Source organism: Panthera leo, chromosome C1, assembly GCF_018350215.1.
Source record: "Panthera leo isolate Ple1 chromosome C1, P.leo_Ple1_pat1.1, whole genome shotgun sequence".
In the NCBI taxonomy this organism is placed as follows: domain Eukaryota; kingdom Metazoa; phylum Chordata; class Mammalia; order Carnivora; family Felidae; genus Panthera; species Panthera leo.
The window spans coordinates 8,539,633-8,565,126 of record NC_056686.1 but is presented as its reverse complement, the minus strand read 5'-3'; the positions used below and the strand labels follow the sequence as shown (position 1 = coordinate 8,565,126).

General features: G+C 58.1%; 1 protein-coding gene across 6 annotated transcripts; it reads right to left on the bottom strand.

Annotated features, from left to right (window-relative positions):
* Positions 1-218: 218 nt before the first annotated feature.
* On the bottom strand, positions 219-24,953 carry CC1H1orf167 (chromosome C1 C1orf167 homolog). 6 transcript variants are annotated; one of them, XM_042954140.1, is made up of 21 exons: positions 24,758-24,949; positions 21,163-21,325; positions 18,985-20,234; positions 18,745-18,788; positions 18,361-18,550; positions 17,578-17,714; positions 16,175-16,269; positions 15,559-15,745; positions 12,516-12,691; positions 11,788-11,956; positions 9,982-10,168; positions 9,724-9,878; positions 8,788-8,996; positions 7,522-7,666; positions 5,942-6,163; positions 4,978-5,236; positions 2,029-2,116; positions 1,755-1,917; positions 1,418-1,553; positions 1,028-1,138; positions 219-541 (listed from the first exon to the last, which is right to left on the bottom strand). In XM_042954140.1, exons 2-21 carry the CDS (start codon positions 21,242-21,244, stop codon positions 248-250), a joined length of 4,299 nt encoding a protein of 1,432 aa, XP_042810074.1. In that variant the 5' UTR covers positions 21,245-21,325; positions 24,758-24,949; the 3' UTR covers positions 219-247. The 6 variants fall into 6 exon arrangements, with proteins under 6 accessions (XP_042810074.1, XP_042810076.1, XP_042810075.1 ...); XM_042954142.1 differs by having other exon boundaries at positions 21,175-21,325; positions 24,758-24,948; XM_042954141.1 differs by lacking the exon at positions 24,758-24,949 and adding an exon at positions 24,617-24,743.
* Between the last annotated feature and the right edge of the window lie 541 nt (positions 24,954-25,494).

Below are 25,494 nucleotides of genomic sequence, written 5' to 3'. Positions count from 1 at the left end.
CAGGGACAGTGACCAGGGGATGCACAGAAGCTGGTCCCTGTCCCCGTCCCTGCCTGCTGGCCTTCGCTGGCTCAGCAAGGGTGGGGGTGGGTGTCCAAAGAGCAGCCTGATGGCAGAAGAGGCAGGCACAGTCGTGGGTTACCTACCCTCTTCCTTCCCAGGGTGGCTGGTTGAGGCAGAGGGGCAGCCCTTAGGAGAGACTGAGCAAGAGAAGCAGCTGGGACCAAGGAGGGTGTTTTATTGTCCTTCAGAGCTCTGTCCCCAGGCTGTGGGATGAGTGCCTGGTGGCTTGAGCCTGCACTCCCCGGATGGGTGGGACGTGGTTCCTTCCTTTCGAAGGCTGGGCACAGTTCTGTTTTTCTTTCCATGGGAACAAGTCACAGCTGCAGCTGGGCCCCTTGCCCCGCCCACGTCCACCCCAGCAGCTTCCAGCCTGCTCCCAGGGCTCCCGATGCCCGCCTTGCTCAGGGGGTACCGGGCTGCCGGTGGCTCCTCTCTTCCGGCCCCTGGCTGCCAGCTGTTGGCACCACTTCTCAAAGGCCTGGAGCCAGAGAGGAGAAAGGAAAGGCTATTTGGCCCCCTCCTGGGTCAGTGCTGTCTGTGCTAGGCGAATGCCTGTGCTCAGCTCCTTCTGTCCCCAGAGGGAATAGGAGATCCCTCCCTCCGCCCCAGCTACTCAGCCGGCTCTGCCCCAGGCCAAATGCAGAGGCTCAGAACAGCTCTGATCTGTGGTCTGGGGAGCTGTGTTCTGAGTGGGGCAGATGAGGGAGTGGGCACCCGGGGACCCATACACAGCGTGGGCTGGCGTTGAGTGGCAGCTGTGCTGTGACTGAGCCTTGTTCCCACGCTGAGTGGCAGGGTAGGACTGGGCTGAACACATGGCCAGCAGCCAAATCAGAATCCAAGCTGTGTTTTCTCAAAGGAACTGACTCCTCCCCGGGAAACGAAGGGGCCTCCAGCTCAGAAATGTCCAGGTGTGACCCTAGTTTGGGAAGGCCTGCCGGGGGGGGGGGGTACCCCCCAGTACCTGGGAAAGGACCCGGCCGCCTTCCTGTTGCTGCAATCGCCGAGCCGCCCGCAGCCGCAGGACTCGCCGCCGCCACACGCGCCAGGCCCACTTCAGGTGCCACTGCCTGAGCTGTGGGGACAGGTGGTGAGGCCCCAAGCTGGCCCGCCGCCCCTCTGCCACGTCTTCCCCCTACACCCCTGCAGCACAGGACAGAGGGGCCGTGATGGGGCGGGGACGGGGGTATCCCCTGAGGTGTGTTAACGCAGATCCCGTCGCCTGACCCCACGGATGCAGACCAAGATGCTTCGGGAGGCTTCATTTCTAGGGGTTAGGGTTGAGGTGCGATGAGCTGAGAGATCAGCACAAGGCTGGGAAGGGGGGGGGGCGGGCGGGGCTGAGCCTGCTCACCAGCGTCCGTGCCAGCTGCTCCTCTCCCTGAGCGTCCACCCAGTGCTGCCATGTTGCCGCCAGGCACCTGGCCTGCTGGGAGCCCTGGAGCCGGCGAAGCAAGGCCTCAAGGTGCCAGCGCTGCAGGTACCTCCTCCTGGTGGGGTGAGGCCCTGCTGAGCACCCCGACAGCCCAGACCGTCACGAGCCCTTCATGACCAGGTAGAAGGGCAGCGCCACGGATTCCCCAGGATCCCCCAGGAATGAGCGCCGGCCAGAAAGAGCCCAGCTCCGGCCGTGGCTCAGGCAAGCCCCGGGGCCCTGCCGCACGCACACACGCACGCGCAGCTGATCTTACCCCAGCTGCCTCTCAGCGGCCACGCCTTGGCCTTTGAGGACGCTGGCCTCAGAGCTGCAGTCCCCTCCTGGTTTTCCGGGCGGCGGGCCCTGGGCCTGGCTGGTGCGTCCAGGCCACTGCAGCTGGACCTGGAAGGCACGGCAGAGGCGAGGCTCTCTGTCACCTGGAAAGAAGAGGTTAATAAAGAATAAGTACATAGAACGGATTTGCCACCTCGCCGGAAGCTGATTTCCAGGCCTGCGAGATGATGGACCCCAGGGGCAGGTCTCCTTACTCTGAGCCCAGGACATTTCTCTCTGCTCCTTCGGTCCACCGCCGCCGTGGTGCCGCGTTGGGCTGGGCCGCGTCCTGCAGCGGTGGGTCTGAGGGAACAGCCGGAGAGCAAAACCTGAAACTGAGGGGTTTGCACCCCCTGGCACACAGGCGACCTGGCAGGATCCTTTCCTGTCCTGCCCCAGAAGCAGGGCCTCCTGCTCTTACACGGCCCTGGGGCTCCCAGGGGGAGACGGAGAAGGTGTAGCATGGCCATCGGTACACATTACAGCCTCTTCCCCGTTCTCCCCAGCGAGGCTGGAAATTCAAGCGGAGGGCAGGCCAGTGACAGCCACCACCTGGTGACAGCGTACCGGTGCCAGCACAGCCTGTGAGCAGGTTGCCCCCCTCCCCGCCCCCACTTAGGCTTTACAGAATGAGATTACTTGTCTGAGGCCCCCTGTCTCGGGAGCAGTGTGACTCCAGAGCCTGAGACCCAGCTTCTACTCGACTACAGGCCAGGGGCTGTCCGAAGGCCTCTGCACCACGAGGTGGCAAAAAACCTGCTCGTGTCGATGGGGGAGGGCTGCCTGGCTGCGTGCGTTCATGTGCTAGAAAGGAGAGGCCTGGAACCAAGCACCCTAGTTCTCATTTACTTTTGGTTTCCGTATGCCTGTTTCTCCACCAGCAAATGGGATCCCCGCCTGCCTTTGCCGATAAGAATGGAACGATAACGAGTTAATTTATTTATTTTAAATGTTTATTTGGAGAGAGTATGTGCACGTTCGCACGAATTAGGGAGGGGCAGAGAGCCAGGGGGAGAGAGAATCCTAAGCAGGCTCCACGCACAGGGCAGAGTCCAACACGGGGCTCATCTCATGACACTGGGATCATGACCTGAGCCGAAATCAAGAGTCAGGCGCTTCACCGACTGAGCCACCCAGGCACCCCAGGATGTTAATATATTTAAAAAAAATTTTTTTTTAATGTTTATTCATTTTGGAAGAGAGTGCGGGCAAGCAGGAGAGGGGCAGAGAGAGAAGGGGAGAGAGAATCCCAAGCAGGCCCCAAACTGTCAGCGCAAAGCCCGACGTGGGAGCCGATCCCACAAACCTTGAGATCATGATCTGAGCCAAAACCAAGAGTCGGATGCTCAACTGACTGAGCCACCCTGGCGCCCCCGGAATGTTAATATTCTTTTTTTTTTTTTTTTTTAATTTTTTTTTTTTCAAAGTTTTTTTATTTATTTTTGGGACAGAGAGAGACAGAGCATGAACCGGGGAGGGGCAGAGAGAGAGGGAGACACAGAATCGGAAACAGGCTCCAGGCTCCGAGCCATCAGCCCAGAGCCTGACGCGGGGCTCGAACTCACGGACCGCGAGATCGTGACCTGGCTGAAGTCGGACGCTTAACCGACTGCGCCACCCAGGCGCCCCCGGAATGTTAATATTCTTAAGCACACTCTGAAAATAAAATTGTCTTGTGACACAGATCTAGAAATAAAATACTCTGAAACCCCAGAATCTGCTGTTGCCATAGCCCTATACATGTGAATACACAGATTCTGCAAATAACCAAGCAAGCCCCTTATTCCATTTAAAAAAACAATTTAATCTTTTTTCTTAGACTCTTTCTAGAATTTATTTTATGCTTCCTAGCATTCTGAAACAGGATTCTTGATGATTTCAATTCCTTTTTAGGAACACTAAGTGTCTGGCCGGTAACTCTGGGGCTGTGTGTCCTCCAGTGACACGTCCCAAGGCTGCTATGCTGTGTTATTCCTTGTCCCCGGCTCTCACTGTGGCTTTGAATCAGTCCTGTTTGCCATCAAGCTCTTGTCGCCATTTGCTAGTGTCAGGACTGTTTTTTTTCTTTTAAAGATATTTAAAACTGAAAAAATTATTTTTTAAATGTTTTATGTTTTATTTTTGAGAGAGAGAGAGACAGCACACATGTGCGACCTGGGGAGGGGCTGAGAGAGAGGGGGGGAGAGGGAAAGCAAGAATCTCAAGCAGGCTCTGTGCTGTCAGCACAGAGACAGACGAGGGGCTCAAACTCATGAACTGTGAGATCATGACCTGAGCCGAAATTAAGAGTTGGATGCTTGGGGCGCCTGGGTGGCTCAGTCGGTTAAGCGTCCGACTTCAGCTCAGGTCGCGATCTCGCGGTCCGTGAGTTCGAGCCCCGCGTCGGGCTCTGGGCTGATGGCTCGGAGCCTGGAGCCTGCTTCCGATTCTGTGTCTCCCTTTCTCTCTGCTCCTGCCCCGTTCATGCTCTGTCTCTCTCTGTCCCAAAAATAAATAAAGTATTAAAAAAAAATTAAAAAAAAAAAAAGAGTTGGATGCTTAACCGACTGAGCTACCCAGGTGCCCCCCAATTGTTTCTCTATTTTTAAGTAATCTCTATACCCAATGTGGGGCTCAAACCCACAACCCTGAGATCAAGAGTCACGTGCTCTACCGACTGAGCCAGCCAGGTACCCACAGAACCAACTGCTTCTGGTCTGGAGAGTGACTGACTGGTGTTTTATCTTTGGGTGGAGAGGGTTATGAAATAAACTGTTTTTTCCATTTATATTTCCTGATTTCCCCGTAGTGACCATGCGTAATTTTTCCAACAAAGAATAAAAAGGACTTGCTAGTTGCTCCTGTTCCCCTGCACCCATCTAGATCTAGGTTGCACCGTGACATGTGTGAGTTTAGGTGCCCGTCTCCCTGGTAGATGGTGCCCAGAGCATTTGTCTTTGGGGCAGATCTGCACTGGGCTGGCACTGGCTGATGGGCCCAAAGATGGCAGTCTTCCAGAGCCAGGAGACCGTCCCACAACCAGGTAGGGGTGTTGTCCCCAAGGTCGGTGGGCCCCCGGATAAGCATCCAGCCACGCTTGCCACCTTGGGCTGAAACAAGCTGATTCTGAGGCCACTGGCCCTCAGGTCATTTTTGGACCTCCCACCCCACCTAGGCTACCTCACCTGCTTCCACGGAGCTGGAGTGTCCATCAGTGCTAGGAGGCGCCCTCTGCTGGCCACCCCGGGCCGCTGCCTGCGGTCAACCGGGCAGGCCTCCTGGGCCTCTGCCTCCTGTGGTTCCAATTGCCCACTGAGCAGCACTGCCCGCCACTGGGCCCAGCAGGTCCACAGGAGGCGTCTGGACGCAGCCTGCCGGAATTGGGTGATGGCGGCTCCCCGGACACGGCCCCTGGCTGCTGCCTGGGCCCAGGCCTCTAGGACCCTGGGAGAGAGGCAGGAGCCCATGTTTGTGGTGGGCTGTAAGGAGCCCTCCCCTGCCCCAGGCCAAGCCCCTGCCAGTGCTCCTCCCCTCATCCCTCTTCTGGGGAGATCCGGTTCGAACAGGCACCGAAAGCTGCAGAACATCACACGCGGGGGGGACAAGCGCCCCGTTGAGGGGACAGAGAGTGGGTAGTCCTGCGGCCACACTGCTCCTCCCCCTCCTTCACAAGAAAGAGCACTGTCTGTTGAGCACCTGCTGTGTTTCTGACCCCTGAACTGAGCATTTACGTGCGGTATGTCTATAAGGCAGGCCTGTTCTCTCCCTTTGACCTTTCAAGTTAGAGACTTGCCCAAAGAGGGGTCACACTGCTGGGAAGCGCAAGTCTGGAATTGGACCCCAGCACTAGCCCCAGCGGCTGGGATCACCTCTCCCTCCGACCCCCGCCTCCGAAGCCCCGTCACCAGCCACCAAATACCTTCTACCTGTGCCCCAAACAAGCTCAAGACCTCAAAAACAAACCCAGCTGGAAGCACAGTGTGGGGCTGCCCGCGGGCCGTGGGCACCCACCTGGCGCTCAGCTTCTGGGCAGCATGGGCTCTGCTGACTCAGCGTGGGTGGGACCCACGCACCCACCGCGTCCAGCACAGAGCTGCTCTCTCTTCCGCCAGCCGGTGGGCCTTGCAGCGCCGGCCCAGAGCCACTCACCTCCTCAGCTGCCCGTCCGTCGGGCCCCCCCGTGCACGGCTTCTCCAGTGGGTCACGGGGACCCGGGCCACGTGCTGCCCCTGTGCCCAGGCTTTGGCTGCTCCGGCTTCCCGCCACATGGAAAATGTGGTCCCCAGGGCCCTTCTCGGGCCATCCCGAAAGGCTCTGGTGGCTGGGAACACCCCTGTGTCTCTCACAACTCCACACGGGGCCTGGAAATGGCTGCAAAACAGGAGCAGAGGAGGGGCCCGGCGGGCTTTCAGAGTCAGAAGTCACAATGTCAGAGGTAATACGTGGCTTTGCACATACAACCCTGCACCTTAAAAAACACACGGACCCTGGGGCACCTGGGTGGCTCAGTCGGTTAGGCATCCGACTTCGGCTCAGGTCATGATCTCACAGGCCAGGAGTTCGAGCCCCGCGTCGGGGCTCTGGGCTGCCAGCTCGGAGCCTGGAGCCTGCTTCGGATTCTGTGTCTCCCTCTCTCTGACCTCCCCCACCCCCGCTCCCTTCATGGTCTGTCCCTCTCGGTCTCATAAATAAATAAACACTAAAAAAATTAAAAATGCACGGACCCACGTGTAACAGGTCAAAGTGCTGGCTTTTAAGAGCTGCTGCAGGAGCCAACTGACTCAGGGCGGCAGGGGCTCTCCGGGAGGTTGTGGGAACCCAGCGGATGTGGGGTCCAGTCCCAGTCAGTCCCAGTGCGATCAGGGGAGCAGCCAGGCCCGGTCTCCCTTCACAAGCCCACTCCGGGGCAGGAGGTCAGTGAGGGGAGCACAGCACCCACTCCAGGAGGGGCCAGAAAATACGGTGTCCACTGCTCAGGGGTGAAAGCCCAGGAGTCAGCCGCTCGGCGGTCTGTGGCCGGTGGCCCGTGTGCGGACACCGTGAACGTCAGGGTATTTGTGGCTGAACGGTGGGAAGAGGCGTCATCTGCCTGCTCTGCTTTTATTTTATTTTATAACATTTTATTTATTTTTGAGATAGGGAGAGACAGAGCATGAACAGGGGAGGGTCAGAGAGAGGGACACACAGAATCTGAAACAGGCTCCAGGCTCTGAGCTGTCAGCACAGAGCCCGACGCGGGGCTCGAACTCACGGACCGCGAGATCGTGACCTGAGCCGAAGTGGGCCGCTTAACCGACTGAGCCACCCAGGCGCCCCCCGCTCTGCTTTTAAATACGCACGAATGACGTATAGGCGTTTTACTAGAACATCTCTGTTCAAGATTTCACTCCTTTGGCAATGGTATAGAGGAGAGCCTGCCTGTGTTTGAACAACACGTGGTATTGGAACACACGATATGCTGGGTGTTTGAGGAGCTGAATTCCCCCATCTTTACCGTGTCCTCTGAAACCAAAGGACTGACCCGGTCGGGAGTCGGAGATCTGGGGCTCATCAGGGCATCGGGTGGAGTTAAAGCCTTGCCACCACCCCCCCCCACCCCCCACCACCACTCAAACAAAGCAGGTAACAGAAGGTCGGTGGTCGTGGCTCTTTGGCTCCTTCTGGGCTCTCTCCCTGCTTCTTCCAGAGAGGGTGTGACCCTCATCCCCCTACCGGCAAGGCCCACCCACCTCTGCAGTAGGGGCTGCTCTGGCGGGGCCGCTGTGCGTCTCCGACGAGCTGCTGCCCGTCGCCAGTCCCGGAACACGGACCTCCTCAGGCCCTGGAGTTGCACCTGCACCCACTGCTGGTACTTTTCGTGCAGGAGCTGCCGCCCTGTGGCCAGAGAGAGGCTGAAATGCCACTGCGTGTTCATCCCAGCCTCGCCCCTCTGGCCCCGGGTGACTGTGGGGCCCTCCTCAGCCAAATGCAGACAGAGGAGGCCCCCTAACCATTGGGGGCTATGGGGCGCCTGGGTGGCTCCGTCGGTTAAGCATCCAACTGTGGCTCAGATCACGATCTCGCGGTTCGTGGGTTCGAGCCCCACGTCGGGCTCTGTGCTGACAGCTGGGAGCCTGGAGCCTGCTTCGGATTCTGTGTCTCCCTCGCTCTCTGCCCCTCCCCCGCTCATGCTGTGTCTCTCTCTGTCTCTCAAAAATGAATAAAGGTTAAACAATAGACAGATTGATAGATAGATAGATAGATAAATGCTTCGGTTACAAGTGTCCAGTGACGACCAGATCAACCCAACTCGCTGTTTTTCGTTTCTTGGCAATGTTTAGGAATCAGGAGAATTCATGTTGAAATCCAGACTTCCAGCTTTTCTTTGGAAGCTAGGTCTGACCACACTGGGACAGCAAGTGGACTGGAGCAGCAGCTGTCCTCAGTGAACAGGACACGGGTTCTCCAGAACCACCGGGTCCCCACCTGCCAGCCCATCGATACGATGCATCTGTGCAGTGGGAAGCCTCGAAAGGGGCCCCCGACGATCCCCACCCCCCATGTCGGGCTCTGAGGGCACCGTGACTCAGCGCTCAGACCCATGACTCCTGAAGGCCAGGTGAGGATAATGAAGATGAGGACAGAGGCGAGGACAATGGAACATCCGAGGGGAGCTGGGTTCTGAGCCAAACGCTGCGCATGGATGGTCTCCGAGTGTCCCCACAACTGCCCCCTGAGGAGGGTGCCGCCCCGATTCCCATTTTCCAGCTAAGTAAGTAAGCTGAGATTCGGAGAGGTTGAGTGGCTTGTGTAAGGTCCACACAGCTGGGGAATGGAAGGGCAGTGTTCACAGTGTCCACGCCCCCAGGTTCTGCTCTGCCCCTCCCCATCCCGGGTGAGCTCTGTGGACGTCCCATCACCGGACCCTGTGCGGGAGGACACAAAATCCCGGGTCGCCCCGATGAGCCCTGGCCCTTCTCTCACCCGCGGGGGCCCGGACCCAGGCCCTGACTCACTCTGCCAGCAGCCGTGCCAGCGGTGCAGGGCGCCCCGGACCAGTGTGCGACCCCGGGCCCGAACGCACCGCTCTGCCTGCAGCCTCTGCGCCAGCCGCCGCCGCCACAAGCCCAGTGCGGCCCTGCAGCTCCGCTCCCAGGCCCAGCCAACAGCCAGCTCTCTCTGGGCCCCTTGGGCTGTTGCCCAGTGGCTCCAGCCGAGAAGGATGCTAGGAAGCGGAGAGCCCACCCTGAGGGTGGGCACGGCCACCCCAGGCTCTCCCAGCCCTCCCCTCCGTCGGGAGCTTCGGGTGACTCTTCTCCCTGTTTCCATCCTGGGGGAGGGCGGGCTGCTGGGGGCCGGACCGCTCAAACGCTACTCTGAGTGTCACGGTGACAGGCGGTAGGGATAAAATGGGATCCCGGACCCCAGCGCCAAGTCCTGGGGCTCAGCCACTGGTGACAAACATTGCTATGTGCCAGGGACTGTGCTAGGGGATTACAGGCCCCTACCTTGTCGATTCCCATTGGAGTACTATTATTATCCCTGAACAAATGGAGAGACGGAGACTCAGAGGGGTTAAGCAACTTGCCCAAGATCACACAGCCAAGCCAGCGAGGGGCAGAGCTGGGATTAGAACCCAGGCAGACCGACCCTTAATTAAGCATTGTGCTACGGATGAATAAATGAATGCGCCACAGCTAACAAAGTCTCTGGGAGAAACGATTACCCCGTAGAGTGCCTCAGGCCCCCTTCCCTGTCAGCAGGGCAGGCCAAGAGGGCAGGAGACGTCCAGAGGATCTGAGTCTGGGGGTGTGAGATGGGAGCCCTCTAGGATGCAGACCCCAAAGGGATGAGTGGTGAAGGACAAGGACTGATGGGAAGGGGGCTGGGAGACAGGATGTCTATGGAGTGGTGGGCAGCATGGCTCATCCCTCAAGGGGAGGGGTCCCTACCGCCTCCGAAGAGTACACCGGTGCCACCTCGCTGCCCTCCGGGACTGCTGTGCCCGCACCTGCCAGAGCAGAAGGCACCGCCTCTTCTGCTGCCGCCCAGCTGCCCACACAAAGCTCAGCCGGAGCGTCTCCAGGAGGGTGGGGGCCCTGGAAACCTGGGGAAGGAGGGATGGAGTCCTGGATCCCCGGGCCCCTGCTCCGTCCCCACCCTCTCCTCCCACCTGCCACCCTAGCCCGTCCCCACCCCCGGCCCCTCACCTTCTCTAGTGAGCTTCGGGGTGTGCTGCAGCCCGGCAAGTCCTCCCCCCCCGGGATGCTGCCCAGGAGCTCCGGGGCCAAGGTGGTCCTGGCACTGTCTGACGGGGTGCCTGGACCCCAGGCCCTCAGGCACCAGCCCTTCAGGATACGCCGAATCATCTGCTGCCGCATGCCCTGGAGGAAGGAGCTACAGGAAGGGGCAGGTGAGTCCCTGGGCCCCAAGCAGGTGCTACCCCCCAGCTGGGTCCCTGCAAAAGCGCTGGGCTGGAAGGGAGCCACCGCGTGCCAAACAAAGGCTAGAGCACCACCTCTCAAAGCCAGCTGCACATGGGACTCTTGGGGAGTCCTGGGAAGTACTGAGGCCCATTGGGATCCCGGCCCCAGAGTCTCTGACTTAACAACCTAGGTGGGGCCTGGGCTTCCTAATTTTCCCGAAGCTCCCAGAGTGACCCTCGTGAGCCTCTCGGGCTGAGACCACTGCTACACCTGCATCACCTGGCTGATCCCTGCCACACTCCTGATGGGGATGGAGCTGGGCCCCAGGCCCCAGGCCCCCAGATTCAAGAGGCCGCAGGTATAACCACTTCTGCCTCTGCTCAGTTAGAAAGACAGGGAAACTGAGGCTTGGTGAAAGGTCATTTCCCCAAACTCCAAATAGCAGAAGATGTGGGTTCCATATACTCATTTTATTTTCTTTCTTTTCTACAATTATTGTAATGTTTATTTATTTTTGAGAGAGGGTATGTGTGCACACGCGCCAAGCAGGGAAGAGGCAGAGAGAGTTGGAGACAGAATCCCAAGCAAGCTCTTCGCCGTCGGCACAGAGCCCGACGTGGGACTGGAACTCAGAGAGATCTGAGCCGAAATCAAGAGTCGGACACTTAACCGGCTGAGCCACCCAGGCACCCCCAAATACTCCTTCTAGGTCACAGGGTGGCCCCAGCTATGTCGTAGATAGATAGGGACTGCTCCCTGATGCCCAAAGGGTAGAGGACGGACTGGAGGAGGGAAAGCTGCCTTCTGGGAGATCACGGTGAACTGACTTTCCCGAGAGTTCTAGGGGTACATTACAAGAGACTGAGGGTCCCAGCGGACCGAGCGGGCGGGGGATAACGGATGCTAGGCATGTGGCGTTCAGTGACAGAATTCTTCTCCCTACAACTGTTGGTGTACATTCCACCTGTCGTATCATCGACGCAGCTGGTCCCTCCTGACCCCCTCCACCCCCCTCACCCACCACGACCATCCCGGGGACTCTGAATCCCGGCCGCGACTGTCTTGTGCAAAAGCAACGGGGACCGTCTTCCTCCTACTTCACGTGATTTAGAGCAAGCTGTTCGACCCGCGGAGCCTCAGTTTCTCTAGTTGTATGATGAGGCAGATAGGGGCACTTACTCCCTTACAGGATTTTTCCCATGCCTCTGACGTGTCAGACACTTGCCAGGCACTGGGGGACAGAGGTGAGACACACACGGTTCCTGCCACCCGGGGGCTCCCACCCGGCCGGGAGATGAGCAAGAAACCGACCTCTCTCATCAGGGTTCCAGCCCCTCGGGGAGAAGTCTGTGTCTGTGTCCCCTGCTACCCCGTGGCTCCTGCAGCTCTCTGCTCCATCACGGCCTCCAGGTCCCTGGGCCACCTCCCCCCAGTCCCACACCTGCTGGGAACCACAGTGTGCCACGGGGAAGAGCGGGGTCTGGCCTGTTCCCTATGGGGCGCTCCTGCCAGTGCTGGGCACCGCTCACGTGCCCACCCTGCACGCACCCCCCAGGCCCAGCCCCGGGCCACAGGCTCGCGGACACCTACTCAGCCTTCCGACGCTGGGAGAGCCGCGTCCTCCAGAGCAGCGGCGCCCGGCGGAGGGCCAGTCTCCGGCAGGCTTCCCGCAGGGAGCTGCCACCTTGCACCTGGGCCATCGTCCCCAGGCCTTGGGCTGTGGCCACGCCAGGGGCTGAGCTGCAGAGGGCCACGTTCCCTGAGAAGCAGTCGAGGGATGAGTCAGTCCCGTCCCCAGTGACCTCCTTCCACCCAAATCTGTTGGTGGAACCCACGGCAGTCACAGAGGCTGTCACAGAGGCTGCTGCCTCACCTCCCCCCGCCCCTCCTGAGGACCCTTCCCCTCCCAGGCACTGCCTCCTCCCACTGCCTCCAAATCCTCCCTTCAGAGGCCCCATCTTTCCCTTTCAGATTTTGGGGTGGGGGACAAGGTCTGTGCGTCCCCCAGACCAGGAGCTTCCTGAGAGCAGGGACCACATCCCCCTCTGGTAGAAGACAGAACAAAGTCCCTTGTCCAGAGAAGCTCACGACTGGGGATGAGAATGGGGCCCAGCCAAAGCCTGCCCACTCCGGGGACCCCGCCTGGACCCTCCCGCGCCCGTCAGACTGCACCCCCCCAGAAAGCTCCCTGCGTCACCATCCCCCATCCCAAGAAGCCATCGGTTCAACCGGGGCCCATCACAGACGGAGCTTAGGTGACGCTGTTTGCTGGGGTGGGAGGGAAAGGGAGCCCCTCCGCCCGCCACTCGCTTGCTCACCTGCCTTCTGCCGGCAGAGGGACAGCTGGGTCACCTTCGCTCCATCTGAGGCCTGGAGCTGCTTCATTCGCACCCACTGCTGCAGACATATCCTCAGGGTCCTGGCCCGGCGGTGAGCCAGGCGGTCCCGGTACCGGGCCCCTCTTTGCACAAACTGCTGCCAGGCCCCAAAGCACCTGGGGAGCCGAGAGAAGGTGCTGGTACTAAGAGCGATGATTGCAGCAACAGCCGCCTGCCCCATACCGCATCACCTCTCAGAGCCTCAGGCTTCCCGTATGTAAAATGGGGCAGCTGTAAGGACTTACTGCGCCACCTGCTCAGGCCGCCACACCCGGGCCTCTGGGTGCCCGGATGGCCTCAGCAGCCTCCTGCCCGGCCCCCTGCAACGGCTCTCCAGACAGCCGCTGCTCAGTTGCCAGAGTGATCTTTTTCAAATCTCAAACGCGGTCAATCTCGCTCCCCTGCTGAAATCGTCCGGTGACTGCCCCCTTGCTCTTAGGACAAAATGTCAGCTACTCTGCACGGCCCACAAGGCCGCGCAAGGTCTGGCCCCGGCACGGCCCCCGCGGGGCTCCAACTTGACTGGTGTCCTTTGCGCTTCTCATGCTCCTCTGTCACAGGCCTGTGCCTGTGCTGTTCCCTCGCCGGGCACTCTCCTGCCGGCTCTCCCTCAACTAACCGGCCAAGCACCCAGCCTCACGTCTCCACTGAACCCCAGTCTAGCTCAGCAACCTTCACTCAAAGGTCTCATGGAAAACCGCACTTGGCGGTGTGTGTGTGGTGGGGGGGGGGGGGATGCCTGGGTGGCTCAGTCGGTTAAGCATCCAACTCTTTTTTTTTTTAATGTTTATTTTTGAGAGACAGAGCATGAGTGAGGAAGAAGCAGAGAGAGAGGGAGACACAGACTCCAAAGCAGGCTCCAGGCTCTGAGCTGTCAGCACAGAGCCGGATGCGGGGCTTGATCGTGTGCCCTGAGCCAAAGTCGGCCGCTTAACGAGCTGAGCGCCCCAGCATCTGACTCTTGATTTTGGCTCAGGTCACGACCTTGCAGGTCGTGGGTTCGAGCCCCACATTGGGCTCTGCACTAACTGTGGAACCTGCTTGGGAGTCTTGCTCTCTCTCTCTCTCTGCTCCTTGAGCTCTCTCTCAACAAACAAACAAACAAACTTAAAAATATATATATGAAAAATGAAAACCGCACCGGGGGGACATGCAGTCAGCAGGATGCAGACATCGACGGGTTAACTCTATTGGACCAGCGGCCTGGTTTCCTCAACAGATAAACTGCAGAGAAAAAAACTAGAGGGGACCCCATAATGAGGGGCGCCTGGGTGGCTCAGTCAGGTAAGCATCTGACTGTGGATTTCGGCTGAGGTCATGATTGCAGGGTCTTGGGAGAGAGCCCAGAGTCAAGCTCCATGATAAGTGTGCAGCCTGCTAAAGATTCCAGCCGACTTTAACATGTTGCCTTTCTTTCTTTTTTGAAGGCAACAGATCATATTTTAAGTGAATCTAATGAATCTAATGAATCTAAGTGAATCTAATGAAATTCCAACGCCTATTTTATGTTATTTTTAATGTTTATTTATTTATTTTGAGAGAGAGAAAAAAGCACGAGTTGGGGACGGGCAGACAGAAAGCAGGAGAGAGAGCGAGAGAATCCGCAACAGGCTGTCTCTGTCAGCTTGGAATCCAACTCGGGGCTCGAACCCACAAACGGTGAGATCATGACCTGAGCCGAAGTTGGAAGCTTAACCAACTGAGCCACCCAGGGCACCCCCCCCCCCCCAACATCTATTTTAACTTCTTGAAGTACTCCAAAGAGAAAATATTAAATTTAATGTTTCAACAACTAGTATTTTCTATAAGTAGTCTGTGGGCTGTCAGAAAAAAAGTCCCCATTAATGAAGCACTATTTGGGTACAATATAAAGAAAAGAAACTGATTCTTTAAAAACACAGTACAAAGTTTTGGCGTTTGAATGAATGTCGGCCTCTTCTGGGTTGTCATTTAGGAAGCTGGACACATATTCTGGTGAGTGACCACCCCTCAAAATATTTTGTATTTCTTATTTTGGAATCGTTTTCAAAGACTGTAACGTGTGGACTTGATTTAGATCCCAGTTCAAACAAACTATAAGAGAATGCATACCTATAAAAAACAATTGAACATTTGAATGCTGACCAGGTATTCTCTGGTGTTAAGGAACAACTGTCCATTTTTCAGGGTGATCGTGGCATTGTGGTTGTGTCATTGAAAAGAGTCCCCATCTTTTAGAGATGCTACAGAAGTACTTACGGATGAGACGCTATGATGTGGGGGACCTGCTTTAAAATAACGTAGGGGGAAACAGTTGGGGTACAGATGAAATGAATTTTTTAGGAGGTGATTTTCTTGAAGCTGGGTGATGGGGACCCTGGGGTTTAGGATCTATTCTAATTTTTAAATTTTCTTTAAAAATTTATTTTTTTGTTTTTGAGACAGAGAGAGACAGAGCATGAGCAGGGGAGGGGCAGAGAGAGAGGGAGACACAGGATCCGAAGCGGGCTCCAGGCTCTGAGCTGTCAGCACAGAGTCCGACGCGGGGGCTCGAACTCACAAGTCACGAGATCATGGCCTTGAGCCAAAGTCAGACACTCAACCAACTGAGCCACCCAGACACCCTCTCTCTCTCCTTTTGTAGAAGATATAAATGTCCCATAATAAAACGTTAACCAGAGAAAACCCCTCTTACAGATCTGTGTTCCTTCCTTTCACAACACTGAACTCAGCGGGACTGGAGCACACCCTCTGTGACTGCCATGGTTCCACCAGGGTGGCGGGGGCAGGACTACCACTGAGCTTTGCTTTGGACCAAATTCCAGAGTTCCGGGGAGGTGCCTTCGGCTCTCAGCAAACCGCAGCTGTTTTCATTTCTTATTTTTATCACTGTTTCTGGATACCAGGAGTCAAGAACGGACTCAAAGGGTACCTCCCAGCTGCGTCCCAGCCCCTGCCTCCAGGAGAGGGGTCCCCACTCCACATTTCTTCCCCTTCTCCCTACCTGCCGAGCCAGGCTCTCTGCTGCTGGGTGTCCAGCGAGGCCACCTTGGGTGCGTCTGCAGCATGAGAGCACCGGGCCTGGGGGGGTCTCCCCTTCTTCTGAGTCCTCAGCGTGGCCCTGGAGGCCTCTCCCTGGACCCTCCTCTCCTGCCTGGCCCATTCCTTCTGATGGCACCATAAGAGGAAGCCTGGAAAGCGAGGAGAGAGAGCAAGAAGAGAGAATGAGTGAGTGGGGAGGCTCAGGGACAGGAGGCGGCCACGTTGCTCCCCATCTCTGGACCTCAGTTTCCCTGTGAGTGAGGGATGTCTGAGGGACTTTCTGGTTCTACCATGCAAGCCTGGGCTGGACCCGAACTAGCATCGGTGGCACCAATGCAGGACGTGTGCCTCTCATACTGCGTGTCCTCTAGCTGGCCACTTAACTTCTCTGTGCCTCAGTTCCCCATCCGTAAACTAGGCACAGTGCCTCGCCCGGGTCCCCCAAGGCTCACATGAGATCATGTCCAAAAAGCCGTCTGAGTAGATGCTCAGCAAACCTTCGCTCAGGACCCCCTGCCCTGCCCAGTGTGGGGGCTCAGCTCCCTCTCCCCTGCTTCCCCCGCAGGCCCATGGCTCACCAGCCAGTTGCTGCAAGGCCTGAAGCATCTGTACTTCTCCGTCGCCTCCATCTGGTCCCGGCCAGGCTCCCGCCTCCTCCCTCTGACTCCCTGGACTGAGAGTAAAGTTGCCCAGAGAGAAACCGATGCCCAGGCATCAGAGGGAGGGCGCACAGTCCCAACCCGGCCACGCTGAGGATGCGCTGAGCTGGCCCTCCCCCACCCCCTTCTCATTTCACCCCGATTATCTAAGCAGTCTGCAGGGAGGTTCTGTTTCTGCTCCCTTCTCTTCAGTGCTATTTGGGCTCTTGCAACAAACGTGTGTTAAAATAAATGTTATCAGTGGGGCGCCTGGGTGGCTTAGTCGGGGGGTTCGAGCCCCGCGCCGGGCTCTGTGCTGACGGCTCGGAGCCTGGAGCCTGCTTCGGATCCTGTGTCTCCCTCTCTCTCTCTCTGCCCCTCCCCTGTTCACACTCTGTCTCTCTCTTTTTCTCTCTCTCTTAAAAATAAACATTAAATAAATAAAATAAAACAAATGTTATTGGAATAATGATGTCAAGCACATCTAGTTAATTTGCAAACGAGAAAAAAACAAAACAGTACACCCCTATGGTGGAAGATTGAGGGAAGAGAGAAGAAAAGAGTCAACTTGAATTCCACCGCTCCAGAGATAAGCACGACCTGCTTATCTTAGCATGTTTTGGGGTGTGTGTGTGTGTGTGTGTGTGTGTGAAATATTTACTTATGTTCATTTTTAACAGCAGTAAAATACACCAAACATAAAACTTAACCACCTTAATCATCTCTGAGTGAGCAGTCCCATAGTGCTAACTCATTGAGCAACAGATTTTTCCTTCTGTACTGTTTCACGTGCAGAAAGCATATCTTACACACTATTTTCATTCTCCACCCCCCCCCCCATTTAACGTCATCATAACCATTTTTCCTTGTCAGCAAAAATTCCATGCAAAGACCCGTGAAACTACTTCTAGGAAGGGAGAGGGATGAAACTTTCAACCATTTGGAATGTTCTTCAAAGCAAGCACGCATGACTGTTATAATTAGAAATAACACCAATAAAAGCCACTCGATACGAAAAATTTCCCAAAAAAGAACGGGGAGAAAATTGTAAAGTCTTGACAAACGTCACACGGAACGGTTGCCAAATGCTCACCACGTTGTTAAACCGTCATTTTCTCAATCGCTATCGGGCATTTAGGCTGTTTTGAGGTTTTTACCAGTATAAATAATGTTGCAGTGGACGTACTTGAGCAGAGATCTTTGTCCACATCTGCTGGTGTCATTCTCATTCTCTTGTGGGGGAGTCGAGAAGGGGACACTGAGGCAGGAAGCGGGGGGAGGGAAGGCCCCCAGCGCTGCCCAGGCCACACTGACCAACTGACCACCGGGGTGTCCCAGACTACCTGCTTCTCCAGGCGGGGTCTGCCACCGGCTCCCTTCCTGAGGGGCTCTGGCCTTGGCCCGTCCCAGACGGTGGGGGTCCCGGCCCAGCCTGGACGCGGGGCTGCCCTTGCTTCTGCTGCAGAGTCTGGTTTCTCCACTGGGGCAAGAGAGAAGGGAAAGAAGGATGTGGGCCATAGCCTCAAATGTGCCCCAATGGTGGACAGGAGTGGGACATTTCTGTGAGACTCCAAAGTCTCCGGTCTTAACCTATAGACTACCTTGCCCCTTTGGGAATTAATGAATGCATGGAGAAATGCAGCGCTTTCCTTGGGGGGCAAAACCTGGAGCTGGGCCCTCCCAGAGCACTCCTTTCCCAAGGAGGGAAGACCACAGACGTGCCCTCCCAGTCCTGGCTGGCTAACGGTTAGAAAAACATAGCAGCTACTCATCTGGCAGAGTGCTTCCTATGTGCTAAGTAGGGTCCTAAGTCCTTTATATTTATTAATTTAACCTCACAACAATCCCGAGACGTATGTACCATTATTTTTATGCCATTTCGGAGCTAAAGACACGAAGGCACAGAGAGGTTAAGTAACCTGCCCAAAGCCACGCAGCAAAAAAATTGTGGAAAAAAGAAAGTAGTGGAGGCTGGATTTGAACTCGAGCAGAGCTGGGTCAGGTGTCTGGGCGAGCCATCATCCACTGTACTGCTGATCACTCAGGAGGTATAAAACAGGTGGCCTCCTCCCCAGACATACCAGCCTTCCATCACCTCCCCACGGCCCAACCTGGAGGCCCCTGACCTTTCGGAAGCTCTGGGCCAGCAGGGCCTGAGTGTGTCGCTTCCATGCCACCTCCAGCTGGGCCTCCCGGAGCCGCAGTGCCCACCGAAGCGCCCGCAGGCCCCTGCGCAACAGCCGCCGGCGGCCCAGGGCCACCGCCGCAGCCACGGCCCGCCGCTTCCGCACCCGATGCCACCAGGCTCTGAAACATCTGAAACACCCCCCAGCAGGGACAGGGTGAAGGAAGTCCCCTCCCCCCTTAAGTCCTGTGTGGATCTGCCCCCCCGCCCAGGGCCTGCCCTCCACCAGGTGCTTGTCTCCACTGGCCCAGGCAATTTGGAGAGCAGCTGTCCCAGGAGTGTGGCTGGCACCCCCCCTCCGCACCCCCATAGCCCATGGCCTCACCGGGCCGTCCCGGACTCCAGGCTCCCAACGTTTCGGGCTTTGTTCTTGGAAAGCAAAAGAACAGGTCTCGGTTCTCAGGCTGAAGAGCAAGCAGGGCGGGACACCAAGCCTGCCTGTCCCCGGCCTCCCTCCCTGGGGGCGGGGAATGTAACAGGGGAGGGGCGGCCAGCTGGCAAAGGGAATTCCTGGGAGCACTCCTGAGGTCCCCCGGCTCCGCGCCCGGCCTCCTCTGGCCTCTACCTGCAGGGCGCTCCTTGCTGGGGCTGCATCTGGTGGGCAGGAAGCTGTCCTCTCCTCCTCCTTGCTGACAAGCTCCTGCAGGGCCACCTCCCTTCCTTCCTGCCCAGGTGGGCCGCCCCGGGCAGCACGGGAGCAAGCTGAAGAGCAGGGTCTGGCTTCCCTGTTACCCACCCCTGGAGGGAGCCGGGGGTCCCTCTTCGGCCTGCTGCCATATGTAGGCCCCGGGGAGAAGTTCTCTCCTTGCCTCGCGGGGTTGGCCAGAAGGGCCCCCTGCTTAGGGTCGAGGAAATCCCCTGTCAGCATCCTCAGCGTGGCCTCCAGTGACGCAGGCTTACTGCTTGCCCGACTGTCTGAGAGGCCAGCCTGGGCCCCCTGTGTCCCTGGGAAATCCGCAGTTTCCCTGAGGCCTCGCACGGGTTTCTCCCTCCCCTCCCAGGATGCAAGAACAGGCTGGCCGGGCCCTCCCTGCCCCCCGCCAGCCCGGCCACTGCTGGTCCAGGGGTCCCGGTGAGCAGGGCCTGGGGGTTCCTGGGAGGCCCGGCACCTGAGAAGGGCTACCTCGTGCTCCAGGTGTCGCACAGAGGCCAGCAGCTGGTGGATGGCAGTCTGGGATGGGGCCCGAGCCTGGCTCTGGACCGGGACAGTCAGGTCCTCCAGGGTGAGGGGCTCCCCCATGAGCCTAGGGGGCCAGTTCCCCAGGACACACCAGGGTCCGGAGCCTGGAAGTGTGTGCCCACTGAGAGAGGCGAAGCCTGCAGCAGGCTGGACGTCTGGGCAGGGGGTGTCTGTGCCCAGCCACCGGGACTGTCTCAGGCTGGTGAGTGGGTTAGCCAGCGACGCTCGGGATAGAGGGCTTCCCTGGGGTATCGGGTGGGGCCAGAAGCTGTCCAGAAGCTCTGACCGGAGGCGGGGGCTGAGGTGACTCCTGCCTTCGGCCAAGCTGGTCCCCCTTATGCTCAGGTTACTCTGCTGGACGACAAGCTCTCGAGCTCTCCCCTGGGGCCTGCCGGCCGGGGTCTGCAGGTTGCTCTGCTGTTGCAAGCCTGAGTTCACCAGCCGGCCAGTTGCGTCCTTCAGGACGAGGCTCGGGCCGGCCAGGTTGGTCTGGACCCGGCAGGGCTCCTGGCGCCGCTCTGCCCCCGGGGAGCGTATGGTGGCAGGCCCTTCCCTCTCAGCCGGGCACTCGTGCACCCACCGGCCATGTCCGCTGCCCCGGCCGACACCTCTGCTCTTCGGAAATCTCCGTCGCTCTTAAGAGAGGACAGAGTCGTGAGCCGAGGGCGGACGCGGTGGTCAGTGCTCGGGTGGGTTGGGGGGAGCGGGTCAGAGACAGGATGCCAGGCAGGAGGGGGCCAGGACTGAGGGGTGGTCTGACTCGATGCCTGGCTGCAGGGAGCAGGGCTGGGGTGCGAGGGGGGAGGAGGGCAGAGGGAAGCAGGGGGACAGTAAAGAGGCTGTTGAGGGCATCCCAGGCGAGAGAGGACAGGGCTGGGATCAGGGATGGGGGAGAGAAGGACGCAGAAGCGGATCTGCCGTGGAGGCTCGGGGCTGGGGGGCTGGGGGCCGTGAAGGAAAGAGAAGAATCAAGGATGACTGATTCCTGGCTTGGGCAGGGGTGATGGGGAAGCAGCGCTGGGGGTCAGGGCCAAGACCCACACAGCAAACAGCTGCAGGTGAGCTGCTCTGGGTGACTCAGGGTGGGGCTTAGTCTCCCCAGCTCCCGGGGCCATGCGTCAGCCGGAGACCAGGAAACGCCTGGGGACCTAGCAGCTATACTGGGCCATAGGAGGTGTGCGTTTGAAGACAGGAACTAAAGCCCAGAGAGGTTTGGCAACTTGCCCCACGGTCACGCAGCTAGGACTTGGAGAAACTGGCACGTGCATCAGAATCTGAATTTGTCTGGGGGCGGCTTCCAGCCTTGGCTCTGTAGCCAAGCGCCTTAGCAGGGGGCGGCGGGCGGGGAGCCAGGCCCACTCCTGGTCCTCCTCTTCCTGGCCTCACTTCCTGACATCCTGACTCTCCCTCCGTCCCAGGCTAGGAAGACTTCGTCCCGGCCCAGCTGGCCCTGTACGGTTAACCTCCGGAATTAGCGAGGCCCTGGGCTGGCCTGGCGGAAAAGAAGCTCTGGGCCAATAGCGAGAGGGGACCCTGTTCCCGCCACATCCAACCCAGACCCACCAAGCCTCTTGCCTGGCCTCAGGGGCGTCGCAGGCCTGGGGGGCACATTCTCCTTGCGGCTGGCGTCCTGTCTCAGCTCCATGGACTCGAGGGCGAAGCCAAGGCGGAGGCGTCCTTGGTCCACACTAAGGCCAGCGGTCTGGCCTGTTTGATCGGATAGGTCCTGAAGGGCAAGGACAGGATGCCCAGCTCCCACCGGGCCACACCCCAGCCCTGGCCCTGGCCCGCACCGTACCCTCCGTCAGCACCTCTGCTTGCCCTGGGGCCCAGCCCAGCTGTCCTGGTCAGGCCCCCACACCGCCACCTTCCCCTGATGATTTTCGAATGTCCTCCAGCGCCCCCTCCTTCTAACACTGACCCCAGACCTCTCTGTGGCCCCTGCTTCCCAGACAGCCCTCCTGGCGGGGGGGGGAGCGGCTCTCTCAGACCACTTCCTTCCTTCTCCCCGCCGACCCCAGAACACTGCAGCGCAAAGCTGAACGGGACTGAAAACAGTCTAGGCCCCGTCCCCTCGTTCCTTGAAGGTTTCAGCTCTGGCTCACTGTGGCAGTCACCAACACACGCCTCAGTCCTTGGCGATCTCACCGTCCACATGGCTGATGCCTCTCACTCCTGGCCTGCGGAGTCCTTGACCTCTTCCTTTCCTGCCATCTTGCCCTTTGTCCCACCTCAGCCATCCCCTCCCATGGTGCCCCCAGGCTCTAGCATCCTAAATAACTGTACCTGCTCCAGTTCTGGAGCCCACCCCCACCTTCTAGTGCCCCATGCCGGTGGTCTTTCCCCCATCAGACCCCATCCTCTGGCCCCACCACCTCTGACTGTCCCTTGCTGCTTGCTGTCTCTCCCTTCCCTCCACGTAAAAACACCCGTGCGCACACCTCGCCCCTGGACCGCGCCCCTCCTCCCTCTGCACAACACTGATGACTGGTTTTCACCTTACTGCTGCACCGACAGCCTCTCTCCAAATGACCGCCTTTGATCCCACGTGGGTGCAAAGGCTGCTGGAGAATGAGACTAGTTCCCTCCCCCCTCCCTCCTAGATGCCAATCACACTTTCCCCTCTGTCCTCAAGCCCCTGCCACCTCTTCTCCCCTCCCCTCTCCCCCCAGCAGACCTTACTTTCTGTTGCACTCACAAAATAGGGCAACAGAAGAGAAATGCCTCCGTGTTCCTTCCTGGCCAGCTTCCAGGACACAGCCTTCCCCCACCTGCCCTCCCCCCAATTTCCCGCTCCATCCCGTGCGGTCCTATTCCCAGGCTGACCTTCCCCTGCGCTCTGGGGACCATCCCATCTCATCTCCCCAAGGAAAGCACCCAGAGCCACCACTGGCCTCTGAGGTGCCATTCTGGACATCAAGACAGGCACCCATGACCCCCACAGCCCCACGGCAGACTCAGGCCCGAACCTGGACACAGAGCTTGGGGGGTGGGACACAGGCTATGGTGGGTCAGGGCCATGTCCTTGCTTCGAGAAACCACACCCCCATCAGTACTTCCCCCTTTTTTACAAGGTCATTCCCATGAGCACTTAAGCAGGCGGTTATGTCTTCCAACTTTGTAAAACAGAAAGCAGGGGCGCCTGGGTGGCTCAGTCGGTTAAGCATCCAACTTCGGCTCAGGTCATGATCTCCTGGTCCACGAGTTCAAGCCCCGCATCAGGCTCTGTGCTGACAGCTCGGAGCCTGGAGCCTGCTTCAGATACTCTGTCCCCCTCTCTCTGTGCCCCTTCCCCACTCGCACTCTGCCTCTCTCTCAAAATGAAATAAATGTTAAAAAACAAAATTAAAAACAGAAAGCAAAACCCCCACCCCCACCCTTCTTGAGCCTCAGGTCCCAGGTCATCGCTCCCTCACACCACACCCAAGTCCCCCTATTTCTCTCCCATCTCCAACTGCTGGCCTCACTGCACTCGGCACCCCACCCCCACCTGCCCGAGGCTGCTTTCCTCCAGGTGATCCCGAGACATCACACCCCTGGCCGGCCCTGGGTTCTCTTAAGGCAGCAGCAACAGCAGGACAGTGGTCACTCACTCATCTTCCTGGGACCCCTTGCTTCCCTGACTCCAGGGTGCTCCCCCCTGGGTATCGAACCAAACGCAAAGGGAGTCACTTATATCAAGAACAGAATGGAGACAGGTCAACGCAGGTGCATAAAGGACACTTAACCTAACCTTACAGGAACTCACAGCTCTTCTCAGAAATCAGCAGAGGTCACCAGCCAATCCCCCAACCACCAAGTCTGTTCATGCCTGTTCAAGTCTCTCTGGACGTCCTTGTCCCCCTGACTTAGCTATCCTGATCCAAATAAAAATGACCACTAGACAGCCAACCAGCTCTAAAAGCCAGATCACTTCTGTATTTATCCCATAAAAACCCTTTACGAGCAATCGGAACTCCTTGCTTCCTGAGCCCTGAGTTTCCTGCCTTGCAGGTTGAGAGCCTTGCAATTACTCAGGCTTCCTGCTTTTACTCAATATGCTGAGTTTGGCTTTTGACTGGGTTTCCTTTCCTCCCTCCTGCCTGCCAGCTCCTTCCCAGTCACCTCTGCTGGTTCCTCCTTTGCTGAGCTCTTGCCTTCAAGGCCCCACAGCAGGGTGCCTGTTACGTAAGTAAAGTTCTCTTGGAACACAGCCACATCTAGTGGTTTAATGGCTTGTCTCTGGCTGCTTTCTTGATACAGGCAGAGTAGTTGCAACAGAGACCTTATGGGCCTCAAAGCCTAAAGCATTTACTCTTAGGCCTTTACGAAAGTTTTCTGATCCCTGTCCTGCATCATCTGGCCCTCAGTTACCTTATCGGCCTCACCCCTAGACCCCCTTGCTCTCTCTGCTCCAAACACACCAGCCTCCTTGCTGTCCTTCAAAAATGCTGTGCATGTTGCCGCCCCAGGGCCTTTGCACTTGCTGTCCCCGCTGCCTAGAACTGTCTCTCCCTCTCTCCTTCAAGGCCTGCCTCAAACGCAGCAGTGAGCCCTTCCATGACTGTTCTCCCAGACTTTAGCACCCTCTCCACTCTGTCCTCTCTTTACCCTTCGTGGTTTTTCTCCATGACTTGCCACCACCTAACAGACTAAAGAAAGTATTGTTTGCTCCTATCCCTCCAGGGGTCTATGAGCCACTGTTATTTTTTTTTTCCCCCTGCAGTATTTTCAGCACATGCAACAGTGCTGGGCACATAACAGGGGCTTCTACACCGTGTGAAACGAGCGACTGACCGTCGTAAACCTCATGCAGCTTTAGGAGACACCCTGTCATTTAACCCTAAGAACTAGAGATGAGGAAACTGGAACTTAAAGGGGCTCCCTGCCCGGCCCAAAGCCTATAGCTGGTCAGTGGCGGCAGAGGGGTCACGGATGGAGGAGGGGCTGATTCCAGGCGCATGCTCATAACCAAGACCACCTGCCCCCACCTCTTTCCAAAGGAGATCTCAAACAGCTCAACCCACAGTATCCCTACCTTTAGTGTCCCCGCCCCGTGGCTGGGTTCATCTGTTCATCTGCGTGCTCCTCACTCCCACCCTCTGCTCCCTGGCTACCCACCCCCATCCCTGTCCAGTTAGGGACATCAGAGCCTCCCTCCTCTTCCCCCCCAAAGAACCGGTGGTCAGTGCTCCTGGCCTCTGGGACCCGTCCTCCGGGCGTCTGTCTTCCTCAGGTCCTCCGCCTGGTCCGGTTTGAACCTGGAGGGGACCTCCCGCGAGGGCTAACGACCCAGGCGGGTAAGGTGCGGGACGTCAGAGAACTCGCGGAGCCTGGGGGCGCGCGGGCGGTTCCACGAGTCGCGAGCGTGGCCGCAGGTTCCCACGGCGAGGGCTACAGGGCAGCGCGTGCTCCTCCGCCGGAGTCTCGGCTCCGCCCCTCATCCGGGGACTGAGATCCAGCCTCGTGGCTTCGTGCAAGTGGCTGGCGTGCGGAAGACGGGCCAAGCTGGCCGTGGCCGTGTACCGCTGGACCCGCCCGGAGTGCACCCTCCCCACTCCTCCAGTGCCCCGTGACGCCCGGTCCCACTGCCCTCTCGGCATTTTCCACCTGCGACCTTTGCCCATGCTGTTCCCTGGGAGTCCTGCCTTGCCTTTCCACCCTCAGTCCAGATTTCATGCTTTCTCCTCCCCGAGATGGGAGGGCAAAGAGCCCTCGGCCTCGGGGCAGGTGACCGGTGACTTACCTGGGTGCTGCAGTTGTGTGCCTGAGGCAAGTCCTTCGATTCTCTGACCCTCAAGCTTCCCATCTGCAAAAAGGGTGTGGTAAGGCCTCCTCTACCATCTCACAGGTTTGACGTGAGAACTTCATAAATAAATGCCAAAGAGCTTCTTAAAGTCTAAAGCAATTCTTAAA